The 22,956-nt window shown below is 40.7% G+C and overlaps 1 protein-coding gene across 1 annotated transcript in view; it reads right to left on the bottom strand.

Annotated features, from left to right (window-relative positions):
* CMC1 (C-X9-C motif containing 1) overlaps positions 1-21,263 on the bottom strand; it is a 94,185-nt gene extending 72,922 nt beyond the window's left edge. Inside the window, exon 1 of the mRNA XM_042957154.1 lies at positions 21,147-21,263. Within this exon, the coding sequence (XP_042813088.1) occupies positions 21,147-21,165 (19 nt within the window). The 5' untranslated portion in view covers positions 21,166-21,263. The remainder of the gene's footprint in view (positions 1-21,146) is intronic.
* Positions 21,264-22,956: the final 1,693 nt, after the last annotated feature.

Below are 22,956 nucleotides of genomic sequence, written 5' to 3'. Positions count from 1 at the left end.
ATTCTCAAACAATGGCTAAAGGAAGTTATTCAGACAGGAAGGATATGGTAACAAAAGGAAACTCAGAACAACAGGAACAAAGAAAAGGCAACAGAAACTATTCTTTCCTTGAGTTTTAAATATTCTTTTTTAATGTTTATTTATTTTGAGAGAGAGAAGGAGAGAGTGCGAGTGGGGGAGGGGCAGAGACAGAGAGGAAGACAGAATCCCAGGCAGGCTTCCTACTGTCAGTGGGGAGCCCAACACAGGGCTTGATATCAGGAACCACGAGATCATGACCTGAGCCAAAATCAAGACTAGGATGCTCATGATCTCGCAGTTCATGGGTTCAAGCCCTGCATCAGGCTCTGTGCTGAGAGCATGGAGCCTGGAGCCTACTTCAGATTCCGTTTCCATCTTTATGCCCCTCCCCTGCTCACGCTCTGTCTCTCTCCCTCTCTCTCTCTCTCAAATATAAAATAAAACAAAAATTAAAAAAAAAATGACTATACCGTAAAGGGGAGAGGGTAAAGTAAACTTTGGGGGTAGCAAGATTACCTATATTCCACTTACATGATAAAATGTTCATGCTAACAGACTGTGATAAACTATACACATACACTATAATCTTTACAACCACTAAAAAAAAAAAAAATTAAAAACCATTATAGATAAATCAAGTGGAATATCAACAAATTGAAAGTATTTTCTCTGACCATAATGGAATCAACTAGATACCAAGAACAGAAAGTAGCAGGAAAAATTTCCTAACAGTTGGAAATTAAACACCACTCTTCTAAAGAATTCCTAGGTTGAAGAAGTATCAAGGAGAGTAGAATAATACAATGACCTGAAAGAAAATAAAAACAAAACTTACTAAAAGCTAAAGCAGTGCTTGTAGGCAATCTATAGCAATAAATGCTCATATTAAAAAAGAAAGTCTCTTGGGGCACCTGGGTGGCTCAGTCGGTGGCTCAGTCAGTTGAGCATCAGACCCTTGATTTCAGCTCAGGTCATGATCTCACAGTTCGGTTTGTGAGATGGAGCCCTGTTTTGGGCTCTGCTCTGACAGCAAGGACCCTGCTTTGAATTCTCTCTCTCTCCCTCTCTCTCTCTCTCTCTGCCCCTCCCCAGCTCATGTTCTCATTCTCAAAATAAATAAATAAACTTAAAAAAAAAAGTCTCAAACCAACACTCTACATTTCTATCTGACAAAACTAGAGAAAGATCAAAAAGAACCTAAAACAAGCAAATAAATAAAAATAGGAGCAGAAATCAGTAAAATTGACAACAGGCAAACAAATGATACCTTCATTACTGAAGAGTTTCAGGTTTTTGGTTTTTTTAGGGGAAAAAAGAAAAGAAAACTGGCCCAAATGTCCTCGTTGGCAAAGTCTACGAGATATTTAAAGAATAACACCATTTCTAGTCTCTTCCTAGCACATTTTATGAGACCAGCACTGTTCTGATATCAAAAGCAAAGGCAATATTAAAAACATAAAACACAGACCAATAGTCCTCATGAATACAGACTCAAAGTTCTCAACAAAATATTAGTAAATCAAATCCAGGAATATAGAAAAATAAAAATACATCATATCAAGTTGGGTTTATTCCAAAGATATGAAGCTGGTTCACTATCCGAAAATCAATCAATGTGATTAATAGTCGAAAAGAAGAAAAACGTATGAATCACGTCAACTGAAGCAGAAAAAACATTTAATAAATTCAATACCATTCATTAAAAACAAACAAAACTTTCAATAAACTAGGAACAGAAAGGAACCTAATAGAGTGCCTACAAAAACCCTATAACTAACATCACACTTAATAGTAAAACACTGAATGCTTTCTTTATAGGAACAGGAACATAGAATAAAATTGCATAGAACTATATACACACATTGCATATATAGATAAAAACTGGTGAAAATTGAAAAGGTATATAGTCCAGTTAATAGTATTGCACCGGCTTCAATTTCCTGCTTTTGATATTATACTACCATTATACAAGAGGCATTGTGGGAAGTAGCATGAAGGGCACATAGGACTCTATATAGTATTTTTTTTTGTAACTTCCTGTGAGTCTGTAATTGTTTCAAAATAAAAAGTTAAAGGAAAAAACTTCTATAAGAAACTACAGAAGAAAATCTTCATGACCCAGAGTTAATCAAAGAGTTATATATGACACAAACTCATGATTCAGAGAAGAGAAAAAGAATAAATTCTACTTCATCCAAATTAAAAACTTTCACTCCACAAACACTGCTTTTAGAAGGATAAAAACAAGCCACATATGGGAAAAATTATTTGCAAATCTCATATCTAAAAAAGGACTTGTATTCAAAATATACAAAGATTTCTGCAAACTCCAACAGTAAGAAAACAATCCATTTAGAAATGGGCAAAAGACTTGAACAACCACTAGATAGGAGATATAAGTATGGCAAATAAGCATATGAAGAGATGCTCAACATCATTAGTCATTATGGAAATCCAAATTAAGGTTACAAAAGTTATCACTAAAGACCTATTAAGATGGCTAAAATGATAATAATAATAATAATAATAATAATAATACCAAGTGCTAACAAGGATGCAGAGTAACCGGATCTCTCATACATTGCTGTGGGAACATTAAATTGCACAGCCATTCTGAAAGATAATCAGGTAGTTTCTTATAAAGTTAAACATGTATTTACCATATGACCCAGCACACCCCTTAGGATTTAGCCCAGAGAAATGAAAAGATGTTCACACAAAAACCTGTATACACATGTTCACTGAGGCTTTACTTGTAATAGCCAAAACTTGGAATTAACCCAAAAGTCCTTCAATGGATGAATGAATACCAGTTCATCAACATAATGGAATATTACTCAGCAATAAAACAAAGAACTACTAACATACAACAGCAGCAGCAATTTGAATGGATCTCAAGGGTATTATGTTGAATGAAAAAAAGACCACCTCAAAGAGCTACGTATTACATGATTCCACTTAAATTGACAAATTAGAGTGATGGAAAACAGATCATTGGTTGCCAGGAACGAGTGGAGGAGGCAGTGTGACTATTAGAAGGAAACATGAGGGGTTTCCTTTGTGGTGACAGAACAGTTCTGTATGCTGATTGCGATCATGGTTGCTTTCGTCTTCATATGTAATAAAATGTCATAGAACTACACACACACACATGTAAAATTTGGTATAGCTCAACTAAGACATGTACCTGAGTTAGCACACTAATGTCAATTCCTGGTTTTCTTAGGCACAATTAATTATAGCTGTGTGTCCCAACTTTTTCATTCTAAGAGCCCTTTTTAGACCTTCCTTATCACTAATGCTCCCCATGAAATGTTAATACCACAGGAACACTGCATGCATAACAGTACATTAAAACAAGATTATTTTCTCCCTCCAATACCAATTTTTGCTCTTCTGAAGGCAGTATCATACTCACTGAAGACCTGTACCATGGTTATGAGAGAAAATAGCATTAGGAAAAGCTGGAGAAAAACTACATGAAAAATGTCATGTTTCACAGCTTGATAAATTATTGCAAAATAAAATTATAATTTTATTTTTTTTAATTTTCTTTTTACATTTATTTTTGAGAGACAGAGTGAGACAGAGTGCAAGCAGGGGAGGGGCAGAGAGAGAAGGAGACACAGAATCCCAAGCAGGCTCCAGGCTCTGAGCTGTCAACACAGAGCCCGATGTGGGTCTCAAACCCACCAACAGTGAGATTATGCCCTGAGCCCAAGTTGGATGCTCAACTGACTGAAGCACCCAGGCACCCCTAAAGTTATAATTTTTAAAAAAGCTTAAAAATGTAGAAGACAAAAGGAGTGAGAATAACCAAAACAATATTAAAACAGAAGAACAAATTTGGATGACTTCCAGTCCCTGATTTCAAGTCTTACTACAAAGCTAGGGCAATCAAAGTGGTGTAGTACTGGAGAGAATTTGGATAAACAAATAGATTAATGTAATAGAGTCCAGAAATGCTTCCACATTTATACAGTCACTTTATTTTGACAAATTCACCAAGGCTACTTAATGAAAAAATAAAAGCATTTTCAACAAATGGTGATAAAGACACCTAGATAAACACTGAGGGGAGAGGATCAGTCTGAACCATCTGACCTCCTACTTCACAATACCCAAAAAAGTTAATTTGCCACAGATCACAAACCTAAATATAAAAACTAAAACTATTAAGCCAACCAACCAAACAAAAACTCAAAAACAAAAAACTTCAACTCCTCGGAGTAGACAAAAATATTTTAAAGACACAAAGGGAAAAAGGATAAATTTGATTTCATCAAATATAAAATCTGCTGTTCATCAAAAAAAACACCGTGAAGAAAATTAAAAGACAAGCCACAAACCAGAAGAAAATGTTCACAGTATATAGACAGACAGAGACACAGATCTATAGAGAGAGATTTGACAAGGACTTGAATTTAGCATATATAAATAACTCCTACATATCAATTACAAAAATACAAACCACCCAGTACAAAAGGGACAAAAGGTTTGAATGGACTCTTTGAAAACAATATAGACAAGCTGTAAATAAGTAAATGAACAGGTGTTTGTTTAAAATCATTAGTCATGGAGAAAATACAAATGAACCCCATGATACTATTTCATACCCACGAGGATGACTAAAATTAAAAACACAACACCAAATATTAGAATGTGGAGCAACTGGAACTTTCATATATTGCTGGTAAGAGTGTGAAAAGATAAATTCTTTGGAAAACTGCTTAAGTTATAGTGAAATATACACCTAACCTACTTTCCTACTTTCCACTCTTAGGTATTCATTCACCCAACCCAAATGACAACATGTTTCCAGAAAATGACTTGTGCAAGTCTGTTTATGGAAGCATTCCTAATAGCCCCAAATTGGAAACAACCTAAATGCCCAATTGAATATTATTTAGCAATGCAAAAGAATTAACTACTGATATACTCAATGTGGGTGAATCTCAAAAACTGTTGAGAACAAGAAGCCAGGTGCAAAAGTACCTACCACATGATTCAAGAACATGAAAAAAAATCTATGGTGATAAACAAAACACTGGTTATCTATGGGAGTTGAGAAGGATATTCTTTTGCGGATGTCCTGATTGGGTTGTATACATTTAACAAAACTCACAATCTATAAATTTTACTGTACATTTTACCTCAATTTAGAATAGATTAGCTGTAAAACATTTTTAAAAATCTGTTCTCATAATGATTTTAACACACAACTATCACAACTTTGTGTGATTTTAACACACAACTATCAGAAATTAAGTAGACAAAAAGTTTTATAATTCTCTCCTTAAAGACACTGTTGATCTTTTATTAGATTTACTTATACTGGTAAAGGTAACCTTTTCATAAGCAACATGTAATTATTTACTGCTATTATATAGGTTCACCTGAATTTTTTATATTGTTCTTACAACCCAACACAGTCTTACTTAACTCTCATTAGTTCTAATAAATTGTCAACTGTCTCTTCCAATTTCTATGTACACAATCACAGGGACAGCTCTGCAGCTCTTCTTTTCTGGCTCTGTCCTTTAGAAAAATGGTAAGCAGAAATTAACAGCACATCTGTCTTGGATGTTCAAATTTTATTTAGAATTTTTACAGTCATCTTCATGTTGAGATTTGCCTATGATTTTCCTCTGTATTGCTCTGGTATCTCAGTTACATTATTTAAACAATAAACTAGGGACCTTTCCTTTCCTTCATTTTCTCTGGAACACCGTATAAAATAAAGACTATTATCAATTCGTTCGTTCTTTCTTTCTTTTGAGAGCAAGCAAGCACAAGCAGGGGATGGCAGAGAGAAAGGGAGAGAGTTCCAAGCAGGCTCCCTGCTGTCAGAGCAGAGTCCCACACAACGTGGGGCTCAATCTCATGACCCATAAGATCATGACCTGAGCCAAAGAAATCAAGAGCCAGAGGCTTAACTGACTGAGCCACCCAGGCACCCCATTATCAGTTTCTTTAAAGTCTGATAGAAACCACCTGTGACAGTCAGTTTTATGATTCCACTTGGCAAGGCTACAGTCTCCAGTTATTCAAACTAATCCAGGTATTGCTGCGAAGGTACTTTGCAGATGTGATTAAAGTCTATAATCAGTTGACTTTAAGCAAAGGAGATTATCCTAGATAATGTGGGTGGGCCTGATACAATCAGTTGAAAAGCCTTAAGAACAGAATTCCATCTGGGAACTATAGCTTCAGCTCACAACCAAGAGTTCCAATGCTGTTCTGATAGCCTGGTCTGCCCTATGCGTTTCAGACTTGCCCAACTAGCCCCCCCCCCCCCCCCCCAGTTACATGAGCCAGTATCTGGCCATATACATATGTATGTGTGTATGTGTGTATGTGAACATACACGCAATAGCCCTATGGTCTCTGGTGGTACACCAGCTCTTAGGGCCTAGGTCTTGGAGTACGTGGGAGAGAGACAGACACAAAGAGAGCTTTAACTACTGATTCCATTTTCTAAGAGCTTTTTATTTATTTTTAAGTCAGTTGCAGTTTTAATAAATTTCTATTTCTCAAGGAAACTATCCATTTCATCTAAATACTCAAAATAATGATAGGAAGATATTCACATGATATTTTCCCTCTTTACCATACCTATACTTGTTTCTCAGTTTTTTTTTTTTAATTTTTTTTTTTTAACGTTTTATTTATTTTTGAGACAGAGAGAGACAGGGCATGAACGGGGGAGGGGCAAAGAGAGAGGGAGACACAGAATCGGAAGCAGGCTCCAGGCTCTGAGCCATCAGCCCAGAGCCCAACGCGGGGCTCGAACTCACGGACCGCGAGATCGTGACCTGAGCTGAAGTCGGACGCTTAACCGACTGAGCCACCCAGGCGCCCCTTGTTTCCCAGTTTCCACTGCTTACGCCAGAGCTCAACAAACTATTTCTAGTCAAGGACCAGACCGTGAATACTTCAAGCTTTGCAGGCTACAGACCATCTTTACCACCTATGTTCCTTTTTTTTTTTTTTTTTTTTTTTTTTAAACGACCCTTTGAAAATGTTACTAACCACTCACCGTTTACAGGCTTTACCAGATTTTGCCCAGATTATGCTTTGCTGAAATCTGGCCTAACTATTTAAGCCTTCTCTTTCTCCTTAGCTTTGCCAGAGCTACTGTTTAAGATGAGAAAAAGGCACTGTAAGTATGGATGGAGCGAAAAAGGACAGTTTCAAGGGAGATCCTACAAGATGCCCAGGGCTTATAGGGACTAAATAAAGAGGATTCAAAGAAGGTTCCCAGTTTTCTGGCTCCTGGTGAAATCGCTGTGACCACTCACTGACACAGGGAACACAAAAGGAAACACCAGGGGGGAGAGGAATTCAGCTGTGGACATGGTGAATTTCAGATGCCTGTGAGACATCCTGCGGAGTGGAAAGCTGATCTCGACTTGAAGGGAAATAATAAAACTGGGGGCTATCTCCACATACTTCTTTCCTCCTGGTCTGCAGCATACATCATATGAGGCATCAGTGATTAACACGATAATTACTGAATGGAGTAGAAGAAATATTGTGATATACTGACCTATTTTATAAAATCAATTTTGAAATGTTACCTCTTCCTTTCGCTTACATAGCTTTAATCTATACAACTTATTAATAATGTGTCCTAATGAATCCACCTTTCGCTCTATAAATTTTGCAGTGGTTTTAGATAACAAAAGTACCAATTTTTTAATCACTTCCTTAAATACAGACACAGCTGTATAATATTAAACCATTTTTCCATAAGAAATTATAATAGAAATTTACCTATATAATGAATTCTAGGTTATAATTCCTATTTAAACACGGTTGTTTTTTTTTTTTGTTTTTGTTTTTAATTTTTTTTTCAACGTTTTTTATTTATTTTTGGGACAGAGAGAGACAGAGCATGAACGGGGGAGGGGCAGAGAGAGAGGGAGACACAGAATCGGAAACAGGCTCCAGGCTCCGAGCCATCAGGCCAGAGCCTGACGCGGGGCTCGAACTCACGGACCGCGAGATCGTGACCTGGCTGAAGTCGGACGCTTACCGACTGCGCCACCCAGGCGCCCCTAAACACGGTTTTTAAATGGCTTGCAAAAACTTCTCCTGATTCCTCTCAAAAACTTCTCTCATTCCTCTAAAACCTCCTAGGGCAAAAAAACAATTCTAGAATCACATGAGAACTGATTTAGATTTTCCAAAGTCCTGGTGTTAAATCAGAAATAACAGGCTTAAAAATCTATAAATTCTGCTAAAGATTTTCCCACTTGGTAGCATATCAACCACTGAGTATATTAATTATGGTTTTATACGTATTACAAAGCTATCTTCAACACCACAAACACTGTAAAGATGGTACTTTTTATTCATAAAACTACAGAGCGATTCTCTCAAAGTCAATGTGATGCATATGTTATACATTTGTATAAGAGTCTGAAAAAAAAATCAAATTTTGAGAGTTTGCTACTATATATAGTCATATGAATTTATACTGAGATAAAGAATCAGGATAATACCACCAGGGAAAATTTCCAAAGCTCTAACTTCTCAACATTCTATCATCACCTGAAAGTCAATTTTCACCTTTTTCACTGGCTGAATTTGTTAGCTCAGATTTTGCTTTGGGGCTCACATGTTCTTGCAGTATGGCAGTAGTAGATTAGAAATCTACTGACAACAACACTTGCTATGAATCCACAAAGATAACAGTGAGGCAAATCAGAATATTACAGAATCTTTGACTGGAAAGAAGTGACACCTGAAGGGCAGGGTATGCCTTTTCAATAGTGAAAATGTTCTAATTTAACTAATTTGATTCTTGTTTAGATAATGCCACTTTTTTTTTTTTTTTTAACTTTCCAGTTCTATTTATTTGCTCCTGAAGACCTTTCCACACTACTGTTACTCTGGAGGAAAAACAAGAAAAATGCTTGCAGTAAATACGCAAGTGTTCTCTTTAGCAACAGTTTCTATCTTTAGATTCCTCTTCTTTACTAGCTACCAAGAGCTTCAAATCCAAGTGCCCCAGGGCAGATAGTAACATGAACACTACACAAAGACCAGAGTTCTCAACTGCTACATTTCCAAGAAGTGCTTCGCACCAGGAAGACCAGCGGACTCCAGTTCTCCTCGACAGCCCAAAAATAGGGATCGGATTTCCATGGTCTTGCCAGCTTGTTGGTACCTTCTTGCTATAATAAAATGAGGAAGGGGGGTGAGGGGCAGAGGTACTCAGGGAAAATTAAGACAGCCAAGATCAGTGTTCCTTTCACATTCTTTCCTCCAAGCCAAACGTGAACGGACAAAACGAAACCGGAAAAGGAAGTCAGCGATGGGAGAGATTTTCCTTCCCCACAATATTCCCGCCTGCCTCCGGCTACGAAACCTCCACGTGAGGGTGATCAATGCCCTGCAGCCTACTTAACAGCCCTCCCAGGTGAAGTGCTTTATTCAAGTTTGCAGATAAAGGAGTGGAGGCTCCCAGAGGTGAAACGGCCCAAGTGTGATAAACTGGCAATGCCAAGATCACGTAGCCCAGGTCCCGAATTCCCTTCCGCGACGCACCACACACATGGGGTGATGGCCTACTTAAGGGGATTCCAACAAACAAGGTTGTCTGAGTTTCTGAAGTTAAGGGTGAAACAACCCTTACGCAGTAAGGGCGTTTCAGGAACTTCAGAAGCACAAGCAAAAATAAAAAATTCACTCTTTAGATTTTCTTATCAAAAAGTAAAGGTAAACGGAATGGTGATCCTCTGATTCCTACCATGTAGAAAATTATTTAAAAGAGAAAACACACACACACACACACACACACACACACACACACACACACGGAGCCATTTGTCAGTTGGCTGGAAAAAAAAAATGTCTTCAAAGAAAGTAGACATCATGTATTAGCTCAATCGGTAACAATCTAATGTCCTATAAGCTCACCCTTAAACAAAACATGGAAAGCACATCAACGAGAGAGATGTGCCTGTTTCTGTCTGGCTTCTGGGTCAAATACCACCTATCCCTCACAATAGTATGCTTCATTTGAACTACTTTGTCCTATCAGCTTTCACTGCTAATAACCACCTAGTTCACACTAGATGTGCCCACTTCCCAAAAGCACCTATTTCTTGGACCTCAGATTCTGCAGATTGCTAGGTGTGAAAACTTCCTCTTCCACCCACATTACTTTAACCCATGACGAGGCCAAAAGGGGACAACCAATTAAAAGTCTACCAAAGCAGGAAATCAACTTGTGCAGGAAGACATGCCAATTTTAGCAGCATGCTGCAATGTCCACGGTGGCCATAATTTCGTGAATGAGAAGGTTTCACATTTACGGTAAAACTTCGGTAAAACTTCAAGACTATCTTTTCCTGATTTTCTAGTAGAAAATCAGCAGTGTTGTGGGAGACAGGAGTCGGTATTTGAGAAAGGAAGAAATGTCAGGATGCCTGTGCTTTCTCAGCAATTCACACCTAACTGATTTTTCTGATGTACATCTAGAACACGGTAGACTATCCTCAAATCTATGACTGCTCCTCAGTGCCTCTGGCCACTCGACTCCACCATTTCTTTTTCATCTTAGAATACTTCATAGCATTTCTACAAAAACAAAACGGAACAAAAACCCTGTGCCACTTTGTAACAGAGTGGGGGGATTAGTTTTACATCCACAGGTTATTCGCTTACTTCAAAGATTCAAATTTTGCTCACGCCACTCGTACTTCTTGGCGTGGCCTTCAGAGCCAGTGTGCGTTAACGGGAAAACGAGCCCCACAATACAACTTCTTTTGGGGAGGAGCATTTCCCAGGATGATTTCCTCTGGCCAACAACCTTGGCTGAAATACCAGGTCTCTTCTAAACAATAAATTTCCCCTAAATGAGGATGTTGAGATGAATGGACTGTACAGGCTGAAGGCAAACCCTAAAGGAGTCTCAAAAATATTCTGAAAAACGGCAATAATCCTAGGAAAAGGATGAACGCTTCCAAGGTAAGATCTGCTCCCACTCCTCTTGCGGCTATCCCACAAGGTTCTACCTTTAAAGATGCCGTTGTTCATGCCATGTTCCCAGTGCTTATTTCCACATCCAAATCTACTCTGCCCACCTTATCAAGCAGCTACCGGCAATCTCCAAGCCTTACCAGCCACCACAATTTCAACTTAAAATTTCAACAATTTAAATCTTCATTCTGCCATCCTGATGGTTACGTTATCCTCCTTGCTTAAAAAAAAAAGCAGCTTATGTGTATAGGGTGCCCAGAAGAGGCACAAGAAATATTTGCAGAAGGAAGGAAGGAAGGAGCGGTAGGAGTTGTTTTACAAACGTCACCACAGGCAGGAGAAGGTACTTCTGAGCAGAGGCTCAGAAAGCTCAAAGCCATCTTGCAACATTACGCAGCAAATCAAACTCCAGCTCAGTCTTCTGCCTTTATTTTCCATCTTCTACCTCTTATTTTCTTACCAAGGTCTTCCGATTTAAAACCAAACTCAATACTTATTCCCTCCCAAAGTTCTGCCTGACCCCAGCACCTGAAAGTGCTCTCTCCTTCCGTAAGCCCAAGATTTTGTATGCACCAATGCTCTGGCTCTCATCACATCCGGATCTAACATACAACGTCACAGCATCTGTGCAACCTTCTTCTCCCGACAGATTGGTGGTCGCCATGGACTGAATTCTGTCCCACTTTCCCCACCCCAATCATACTGAAGCTCTAAACCCTAATGTGACTGTATTTCAAGAGGCAACTAAGTGTCAAAAGAGATCATATGCGCAAGGCCCTAATCCGACAGGTGGCCTTGTAGGAAGAAGAACCATCAAGCAAATCGGCCAGCACCTTGAGCTCGGACTTCCCAGCCTCCGGAACTGTGTTAAAATAAATTTCTGTTGTTTAAGTCGCTCAGTCTGTGCTATGTATGCTGTTATACTAGGCCAAACAGATTTAAGACAGATTTTAGTACCAGAAGTTCTCAATTTTAGCTGCATCTAACAAACCACCTGAGAGTGCTTTAAAAATTCTGATGCCTGGGTACCACCCAGACCAGTTAAATCAGAAATGCTGGGATAAACCCAGGCATTGGTATTTTTAAAAGCCCCACAAATGATTCCAATATGTAGCTAGAGCAAGAAAGCTGCATGAAACTTAAATTTGATGGGGTTCAAGCCCATGTCTAACTCATCTCTATAATTCCCTCTAATGGCTGGCACATGGTAAATATGTAAACTGTTTAAAAAATGACACATGATTATGAGAGTTTCAATATCTGATAATATTCATTCTGTTAACAAATATTTATTAGGCACCTATTAGGCGTCAGTCACCATGCTAGGGACTGTATACACAGAGATAAGTAAAACAGGCTAGGTTCCTCATGCTGCAGCCAACATAAACATTCGAAACTCTACATTTCAACATGCTTAATTAACATATCCTTTGATCCGTAAAAAAAATCTAAGTTTCTCAGCAAAAACACAATGCAGGATATTAAATACCATGTTCTTAAATTGTTTTTCCGTCAATCTCTACTTAAAAATATTAAAATAAGAACAGGTGAACATAAGGGAAGGGAAGGAAAAGTAAAATAAGATAAGTAGTGGGGGGCAAACCATAAGAGACTCTCAATTACAGAGAACAAACAGAGCTACTGGAGGGGAGGTGGGTGAGAGGTAGGCTAGATGGGGGCTGGGCATTAAGGAAGGCACTTGTGGTGAGCACTGGGTGTTGGATGTAAGTGATAAATCACTACATTCTACTCCTGAAACCAATACTATCCTATGTGTAGTATTGAATGTAAATAAAATCCTGGAAATATAAATAAAAATGCTAAAATATAATCAGGGCTGGTGGGGGGAGAAGGTTAATTTGGGAATCAATGTTCTTATTTGGCACGGATTGATCCACTTATATCAAGCAGAAGGTAATATTTCTTGCATTTTTTTGACGTCCATAAACTTAGAGGATTCTACAATAAGGATACTAATCCAGTCACTGGGAACATAAACTTGGAAGTTATTCTCCTGTGGTGAAAGAACCCCTTGAGACCAACTGCCAAGTATTTACAATCATACAGGTTTGAGGCTTAAGAAGCTTTAGCAGTTATCTGAGAAACTCTTCTCTCCTTACCCCAGCATCCTCAAACCTGAGATTATGCCACTTAGAATAGGGCCTGAGGTTAATGACAAAGTCTAAAACAAGAAGGCATCCTTACTCATTCCCAAATTCAACTGGGTGCTTCTCCCAGGATTGGTGGGCAATCTCTCGCTGTCTAGATGTAATTAACTAGTTTATCTTTCCTAATCATCTCGTCTCCAGTAAACGTAAAGACGTGAAATCACATGAAAAACATTTACTGTTTACTACAGTTAAATACTTTCATTCTCCACCTGACATTTTTCTTCATCTCTCAAATTATTTGATACATACAGACAAATCATACCTGTAGGTTTCACTTTACTTCTCAAGGAAAAATCTCGATCTAGAATGGAAACTCTATACCCAGATTATTTGATAGTTTGGTAGTTTTCAGAAATTTCAAATATTTTTAAAATTGTTTCTTGAAAGACGGTGGAATCATGCAAATGATTCTACAATAAGGTGTGGGGGCGCCTGGGTGGCTCAGTTGGTTAAGCGGCCAACTCCTGATTTGGGCTCAGGTCATGATCTCAGAGTTCCTAAGTTCCAGCCTCACATCGAGTTCCACACTGACTGTGCAGAGCCTGCCTGGGATTCTCCTCCTCCTCCTCTTTCTGTCACTCCCCCATTCCTGCGTGCTCATGCACTTTCTCTCCCTCTCAAAGTAAGTACAGCTTAAAAAAAATTTTGTTTAATAAATAAAGTGACGTGTGAAAAATGAACAAGAACTAGACAGATTTGGGGATGTAAGAGAGGGAAGATTCTAAAAAGAAGGAACAGCATGTCAAATGGCCTGGAGGGAAAAACACAAAGCACAGTTTGGTATATGTTAGGTATAGCTTAGGCCAATGTCATTACCACAACCCCATGATACTTCACACCTGGACTCAGAGCACACACGTGTGTATTTACATATGTGTGCAAGTACCCCTTCCTACCTGACCTACCACTATCTGAACTCTCACTACCTGAACAAAGGTTCCTAGTGGCTTCAGAGAAATGATTTTTAGGACAGAGAATGTTGAAGCCTTCACACCTGCAACCTTCGCAGGACGGCCCTCGGGCATGGCAGCTCTCCTTCCTGTGGCCCCTCTCCCAGTCTCCTGCCATGGGCAAGGACTGCCACATGGCACAAAAGCCCAGCACCCTGGCCTCCAAAGTGGGACAGGCCCTGCGCTTTGTGGTGCACCAGAACCCATCAGGTTGCAACAGGCCTTCCCTGAAACCACATCCTTGCTGAGCTTCCTCCCCTTCCCTGTCCTGTGTCCTTGTTCCCTTACAGGTTTTTTTCTAACAGCACTCCATTAACAAATCATTTGCATGTAAAACATCCAATGGTACCCAGACCTTGTTCTCTGATGTCAGGACCAAACAAAGGAAGCAGGGTTTGTCAAAGAAACGACTAATTCTATGGATGGGCCAGAATAGGTAAGAGATGAACCAGAAATACTTTGTGTGAGAAAAAGAGAAAATGCTCAAAAACAGGATGGGAACATATCACAAGGGCCCAGAAGCTAGTTTAAAGGAACTCTCTCACCGGCCAAATCTGGGAAAATGTAAGCACCACAATAATTACATACAGTAACAAATTACAAACCCCTGGAAAAATAGGAACTCATGAGTCCACACCTATAATGAATCTATAAATAAATGAACAAGAAACAAAGTGGTCTCTTGCTTACAGCAAAAGAGCAACAACCTACTGATCAAACAATGTGGAGAAAATGCTGGAGGCAGAAAATCACCATTCTGCAACCATTAAGGAAAGACTGAAACACGCAAAAATCATCAATGGATACTATATCAAAAGGGACACTTCCATGAGGAATGGATATCTGCATAGTCTTAAATTAGATTGTACTCTCCACAAATTACTTATTAATTACAAGAGAGGAAAAACAAAGGAAAGCAATGGGACAAGCCCCTGACTGATCAAACTTAGTATAATCCATGAGAGACAGAAAGATGTCATATACCTCCAGATGTGATACCACGAGAAAGACACGATACCACTTCTACAGTATTCTGCTGAGAACACATAACCTGGATCTAATGAAAAGTCAGGTAAACAAAAAATGAAAGCATGTTCTACTTGCCTAAAAATTTGGAGTATCTTCCCACGGTTCTCAGGATAAAATTCAAATTCCTTGAACTCGTTTACAAAACATTTCCTGATTCATGATGTACAACTCTCATCACAAGTATACTCTGAGTTTAGAAATATACAGAATTTACAAGTGAGGGGAGCCTGGGTGGCTCAGTCGGTTAAGCATCTGACTCTTGGTTTTGGCTCAGGTCATGAGCTTGCAGTTTGGTGGGTTTGAGCCTGTGCCAGGCTCTGCACTGGCAGCACTGACCCTGCTTGAGATTCTCTCTCCCTCGCTCTCTGCCCCTCCCCCACTCAGGCTGTCTCTGTCTCTCTCAAAGTAAATAAACTAAAAAAAAAAACCAAAAATACATAAAATTTATAAGTTAAACATACTTTTAGCTCTGAAATGCCAACGTAATTGATACTATCCAGATACAGAAGCCATAATCAAATCAAAACTTTTCTAATCAACTACATAACCTTTTACGTATGAATCACAGTGTTCTCAGAAAAGATTCTTTAAACCTGCTTAGGTGTCTCACTTAAAAAGTAAGAATTTCCTAAAGCTAATCTACCTACATCCCCATAGGAACCACTAAAAGAACCCCTGCAATCTAAATACTCTAAGAGCTGCCCTGACGACATCCTCCCAAGATATGCCTTCATATTCTACTCATGGAATATCATGAAATTCCTGACCCCACTTTCTACTCCCTGAGCCCTACAACTGTCCCATCTTCCTCCCCTTATTAGATTTCTGGAAAACACCAATAAAGTGGCACACACACACACCATTAAGCAAACTTCTCTCTGCTGCTATCGCTCCAACATGCACAAGTAGAGAATGAATCCACACTAACGGACAAGGGAAGGGAAACTCCCTACCCCCTAAAAGAGGGAACCATACAAGAAAAACAACAAAAAAAGAAAGGAAGCCCTTATAGTTATTAGAGAAAATAAGCAAAATTATTAGGCCCAGGTTTCTGGAGTTTGTGATCTGGGAATACAGTCATGTGGGAAAATGTATCTGGAATCTGGAATCTGGGAACAGCAAAGAAATAACTGGGTGTTCTTTAGTACAGCCCTAGGCTTGACTTTCCATTACCAGGCCCTTTTAAAACTTGTTATGAGAGGAGGTTAGTGTCTAGAATTTTGTTGAATAAAAACAGAAATAATTTCTGACCGGTGGAAAAGATAACCCCAAAGGTGACAGTGTATGGCCTGCCGTAAACTAACCACCATTACCAAGCCATCGAGGTACCATTCACGGCTAAAGAGGTAGGGATAATTTCGTCTGGAAATACGAAGATCAGACTGATAAGAAAACAAAGCTAAAGACTAAGTCAATAAAGTGGAAGAGTTCAGAACAGCGATTTCTCCTCTACTCTGTTTGCATATTAGAACTGCCTATGGACTATCTTAAAATGTCAGAGGCTTAGCAAATTAAATCTGAACATCTGGGAGCGCAACCCACACACTAGTAGTTTTTAAAAATTTAACCTCCTCAGCCACTTTTCTTGGGTGTTGTGGACCCCCTCCAGCTTTTTCTCTCTGCATTCAAATAGTAAGAGAAAATAATGAACCTAACAAAGTACGGCTAAGAGACTTACAAAGCGTGCCTTTATTACCTCTATGTTAACAATAAGGAAAATAATTTAAATAAAACTACATATAAGTATGTAGCCTGCATTTCACTGCTGGGTTCTGAGTTTCTAGAGAAAAGTGGACCCTACGTAGTTAAAGGCTGTTGCCAAATGAAGATCAAACCTGTGTGAAGATTTTGAAAAATCTAACATAAACCAGTGAAGGCAACCTACAGAATGGGAGAAGATATTTGCAAATGACATATTTGATAAGGAGTTAGTATTCAAAATATGTAAGGAACTGATACAACTCAACACCCAAAAAACAAATATTCCAATTTAAAAAAGGGACAAAGAACATTTTTCCAAAGAAGACATCCAGATGGCCAACAGACATATGAAAAGATGCCCAACGTCATTCATCATCAGGGAAATGCAAATCAAAACTACAATGAGATACCACCTCATGCTGTCAGAATGGCTAAAATCAAAAAAAAAAGAAACCACAAGTGTTGGTGAAGACGCGGACAAAAAGGAACGCCGGGGAATGCAAACTAGTGTGGCCACTGTGGGAAACAGTATGGAGTTTCCTCAAAAAGTTAAAAACAGAACTACCCTATGATCCAACAATCATATTGGGTAGTTAGTTAAAAAATTCAAAAACATTAATTCAAGGGATACATGCACCCCTGTGTTTACAGCAGCATTATTTACAACAGCCAAATTATGGAAGCAACCTAGTGTCCATCAATAGACGAGAGGATGAAGATGATGTGGGGTGTGTGTGTATAAACATACACACACACACACACACACATATAATATTCCCATGTGTGTGTATATATGATGTGTGAATCTTATTCAGCCATAAAAAAGAATGAAATCTTGCCCTCTGGAACAACAGGCATGGAGCCAGAAAGCATAATGCTAAGCGAAATATGTCCCGTCAGGGAAAGACAAATACCATATGTTTTCACTCATATGTGGAATGTAAGACTAAAAAAACAAACAAATGAAAAAATAAAAATAAAAGAGAGAGAGAGACAAACCAAGAAACAGACTCTTAACTACAGAGAAACTGGTGGCTACCACAGTGGAGGTGGGTGGGGGGTGGGTGAAATAGGTGAAGGGGATTACAAGTACACCTATCACGGTGAGCACTGAGTGGCGCATAGAATTGTTGAATCACTATATTGTGCACCTGAAACTAACATACCACTATGTCAGCTATACTGTAATTCAAATTTAAAACTTAAAAAAAGATTTTTAAAAATCTAACATAGGGGCACCTGAGTGGCTCAGTCGGTTAAGCGGCCAACTTCAGCTCAGGTCATGATCTCGTGGTCTGTGAGTTCGAGCCCCGCGTCGGGCTCTGTGCTGACAGCTCAGAGCCTGGAGCCTGCTTCAGATTCTGGGTCTCCCCCTCTCTCTGCCTCTCCCTCTCTCTCTCTCAAAAATAAACAAACATAAAAAATTTTAAAACCTAACATAAATCAGTGGAAAAACAGACTTGGCTATGTTCACCTCAATTGACCTATCTACTCATCTACTCAGAAACACATCTCCTCAGTGTGGGCACATACCACTGTATAAAAAGCAAGAGAAATAGCAAAATGTAAATCTATGCTTCAATCCAGGAACCAAACACAAATGAACTTAAACAAAAAGCTGGCTTCAATACATTTGTATTCTGGAATTTACACCGACAAGAATATCTCAAAACTTCCTACTTGCTGACTCCACTTTGTTTCCCATTCCAATCTTGCTTCCGTCTCTGCTTAACAAGTTTCCAATGATCATACTGTTAGCTTTGACCATAACCAGCCACCCAGTTGCTACAGTAAAAAACCTGCTAATTATCCCTAATGCCTCCCTTTGCCTCACCACCTTTCTTCAACGCAACAGCAGGTCCTGTCAATTAGTCCTCCAAAACATCTACTGAAGCTTTCTATCTCCTTCCAGCTTTTCTAATCCCACTCCAGGCCAAGACACTAACATACCTAGCCTGGACCACTGCCACCATCTCTTAACCTGTCTCCCTGCTTCCACTCAGGACTCCTCCACACTGCATGCTACCACTGCAGCCAGAGAAGTAAAGACATCATTTCTATTGTGCCACTGCCCTCATTTTTTTTTTTTTAATTTAAAGTAATCTCTACACCCAACATGGGGCTCAAACTCACAATCCTGAGATCAAGCGTTGCACACTCCACTGACGGAGCAGGGGGGCCAGCCCTGTCACTGTGCTCTATAAAAGCCTCCCGAGGCTTCTGAGGGGTGCCTGGGTGGCTCAGTCAGTTGAGCCCCACGATGGGCTCCATGTTCACAGAGTAGAGCCTGCTTGGGATTCTCTCTCTCCCTCTGTCTCTCTGCCCCTCCCCCACTCACGTGCACACTCTCTCTCAAAATAAACATTGAATGAATGAATGAATGAATGAATGCAAGCCTCCAAAGACTTTTGATAACATCAGGAAAAGTCCAAATGCTTTCTTATCAGGGCCTTCCAGGTCCTGCAGCATCTAGCTCCTGCCTACTTTCCCAACATCCTTCCTTATGAACCTCCTCCACACTCTGGCCCTCATTCCAAACATTTTAAGCATTTGCTGCTTCTGACTGCCCAGCATACGCTTTCCCTACCTCTTCACATAACTACCTCCTCTTGTCCTTCAGATTCCAATTCAAAGGACACTTCCTCATAGAGCTCTTCACTGCCTACTCTGAGGTCAGTCCTCTTTTCACCACCTACCACATGATACTGCTTATTTTCTTCATGTTGATCATAATCTGGCAAAGTATATATGGGGGTTCAGGGGTGGGCTGTCTTCTTTCTTCTACCATTGTATGCTTGTGACATATAATGGGCACTCCCGTTTTTGTTTTAATCAGAGGCATGGTCTATAGCATGGAACTGGAAATGAAATTACCAGGGCTCTATTCCAGCTTGGGCTCTACCAGCAATTAGCAGTGTGGACGTGGGCACACCACAAGATTGAGTGGGTTAAGAGTAACTGGACAGTAAGAAAGTGGAAACAGCAAGTGAGACTTTTTTCTAAATTTCATGTATCTAAACTCAGAATATAGACATATGAAAGCCTTTGACCTCTCCGAGTCTGTTTCCTCATTTGTAGATTACTTTGAATGTCACTTTCAGCTCAGATACACTAGAATTGTAATAGGCGTCAATCTACTTTCCAACCTAATTTTTCTTACCCCTCATTTACACTCTGCAACTAAATATCACACAGTGATATTTTATTTTACCACCTATACATTTGTTCATTCTGCCGCCTCCTCTCCAACTCCAACCACTGGAAATTATCCTTTAAAGGCTAGATCAATTATTAACGGCCTCATAAAGTCTGTTCCAATCACCTGGCCCAAAACTGGTGTGCTTGTGAAGTGTTCCAGAAATTCTTTTATGCTTTAAATTAGAATAGTCCCTAATCTCTCTCCGCCTCAGTTTTATAACCCATAAAATGGTCTACAATATCACATACTATTGCTGGATAATTGAGAATACTTAGCTTGATAATAAAGCGTTCAATAAATGTTATTATTTGTTGGCTACATATATTTTCCGCTCTTCTTGAGAGCCACCAAATGAGTTTTCCATTTCTGAATCTCCAAACGTTTGAAGCCATTACTCCTCCCAACGCCTTATGAACAGTTTTCCTATTCATAAACGAAGGGCGTGGACTAGACCAATCACCATCCCCTTCAAAAACGAAGTCCTCTATACTTACATGAATAGCCTACAAAGATACCGTACGTGAGCTTCTGTAACACAAACAGCTTAAAGCAAAGGCAGCGCAGGTGAGCTTCTTTAAGGACGGGAATTCGAGGGAAACTACTGCCTCATATAGAAGTGGGCTGGAAGCACTAACTGATCGAGACCCTGGGGATCCTTTCTAAAGAAACTGACCCCTGCCACAATGATGGGTCCTTTGGATTGTTGTTTTTAAGTTATCTTACAGATACTTAAAGGAGTCAGTACCCCCCCCCCGCCCCCCAGAGGGACGAAAAAGATGAGACCAGCCGCGTTAAGAAGGAAATGTTTGTAAGACACAAATGGACGACCGCTTGGACAACAAACCCAATGCCTTTCACCTAACCCTAACCCCAAGGAGCGAGCCGATGACCCAAGACTGCGGGGAAGACGCTGGGGCCGCCAGAAACCCTAAAGCGGCCAGCCGGGCGGGCGTGAGCAGCCGTCTGCGGAAGCGGTGCAACCTCAGCGCTCGGCACCTTTCCCAGACCGGCCCCCAGCCGCAGGACCACAGTTAGGGACCCGGGCCCGGACTCCTCAGCAACCCCCGCGTCCCGCCCCCGTACCTGCGGGGTCGAGCGCCATCTCGGCTGGAGGAGAGGAAAGCAGCCCGCGGCCGCTCCCGGGCAGGGGGAGGGAAGGGGAGGAGCCTGGGCAGGGAGGCACGTGCGGCCGCCCGGAGCTCCCCTGAGGTGGAGGAAGCCACGGAGGAGGAGCGCAGTGCCCTTTGCGGAGCCCGGCAGGCAGGCCCTTTCCTTCCTTCTAATTTCCCGAGTCGCTACTTCCGCTGCGCATTGCGCCTGCGCCCTTCTGGCCCCACCCCGAAGCCTGGAACGGACTTCGCCCAGGGAATGACCGGGAAGGGGGCGTGGCCTTGTGTGCCTTGGGGGCGGGCTGTCTCAGAGGCTCGGGGCCTCGCTTGGAGCCGAGCGCTAGCGCCCGCTTGCAGACCCGGATCTGCGGAGACCGGAGCCGAAGCTGCTGACCTTTGGGACTGCGCCTCCCGTGGCGACTAAGTTCACGGCCAAACCCTTCCCTCCGCTCCCGTCTTCGGAATGAATCACCCTGTTTATTTTATCTTCGTTAACGTTCGTTCATTCATAAATTTCTATTTCATGCCTGCCGGGTTCCAGCCACGGTTCTGAATACGAGGGGTAAATACCTAAATAAAAATAAGGGCCCTATTCTCGAGAAGAATCGTGTTGGCAGGGGAGTCAAATACAAGCAACACGCTGTTAAACGTCATAAACGCCACACGTGCAAGCTATGAACAGCTTGTTCTATAGAGGTGGTATAGTTCTACGGTATCATCTGTCCCACAAATCAGCAGCCTGTGGCTTCCCTGGAGGGGAAAATAAAAAACTGGGCGCTAGGACATATTGTCCTTAGGGCGTACAGCCTGATTTGGGTGATGTTACAAATCCCAATTCTGCCAGTTAAAGCCGTATGTTTTTCAGAAAAATGAAGGAAGGTGACAGCTATACTCCAGAAGAGCCCCAACTGCCCTCTTCTCGATAAAAGAAACTTTCTGGTGGCGGTTATGCTCATTTCCGCTCACCAACCGGCCTTCAGAAATGCTTCCTTGTCACATCCATGGTCAGCTAGTTCGAGCCTCCAAAGGGTGAGGTGCGGTCGGGGACAGATGGGACAGATGTTAGAAAAACAAGGAGCAGCTGCTTCTTCCCTGGGAGGGATTTAGAGCTTTCAAAATGATCCCCTCCCCACCTACCTGCAGTCCCTCCTCCCCTGCTGCTGCTTCAGCCTGGTCAGTTGGCAGAAAAAGCAGCCACAGTCGAGCCGGGTTGGGAAAGTGGGTCTCTGCCCAGCAGGTCTTCCGTTTAAGGGCCTATTTGGGCATAACGGCCCTTATTACAGCTGTAGGTTGAGGTGCCAAGGTGAAGAATTAATGTTTCACTCAGCCAGGCAGGAAAGCAGGTCTGTTTTCTTGTGTGTTTTATAAACGGGTTTTGAAACATACCAAATTCATTCTGATGCCCCTTTTCTTTTTCTGGAGATGGAAGATTTAGTTTAGAAAATAAATCTTTTTAAGGAGATGAGGTGGGGTATAAAGACACAAGCCAGACATTCACACTTGGGTAATTACACTAAATTTTCCCATATATGCAAAAGGATGTCAGGGAGAGCTTTAGTCAGAGACCTAAGTACCTCTACCGGAATCCTGCATCACCACCTAGTAGCTCTGTGACTTGAATGAATTCCAGCGTTTCTTTGGACTTTAGTTTCTAATTTGTAAAGACGTTGTGAGGAATAAATGTTATCATTTAACACTGTTTCAGTCATTGAAAACCCACTTGATGGCCTTTGCCATAACTGAGTATTGCTTGAAGCTTTATTCTTTAATATTTTATTTAAAGT

This window comes from Panthera tigris, chromosome C2 (genome assembly GCF_018350195.1).
Source record: "Panthera tigris isolate Pti1 chromosome C2, P.tigris_Pti1_mat1.1, whole genome shotgun sequence".
NCBI classification, from domain to species: domain Eukaryota; kingdom Metazoa; phylum Chordata; class Mammalia; order Carnivora; family Felidae; genus Panthera; species Panthera tigris.
The sequence above is the reverse complement of the archived record's forward strand: the minus strand, read 5'-3'. Positions and strand labels throughout refer to the sequence as shown.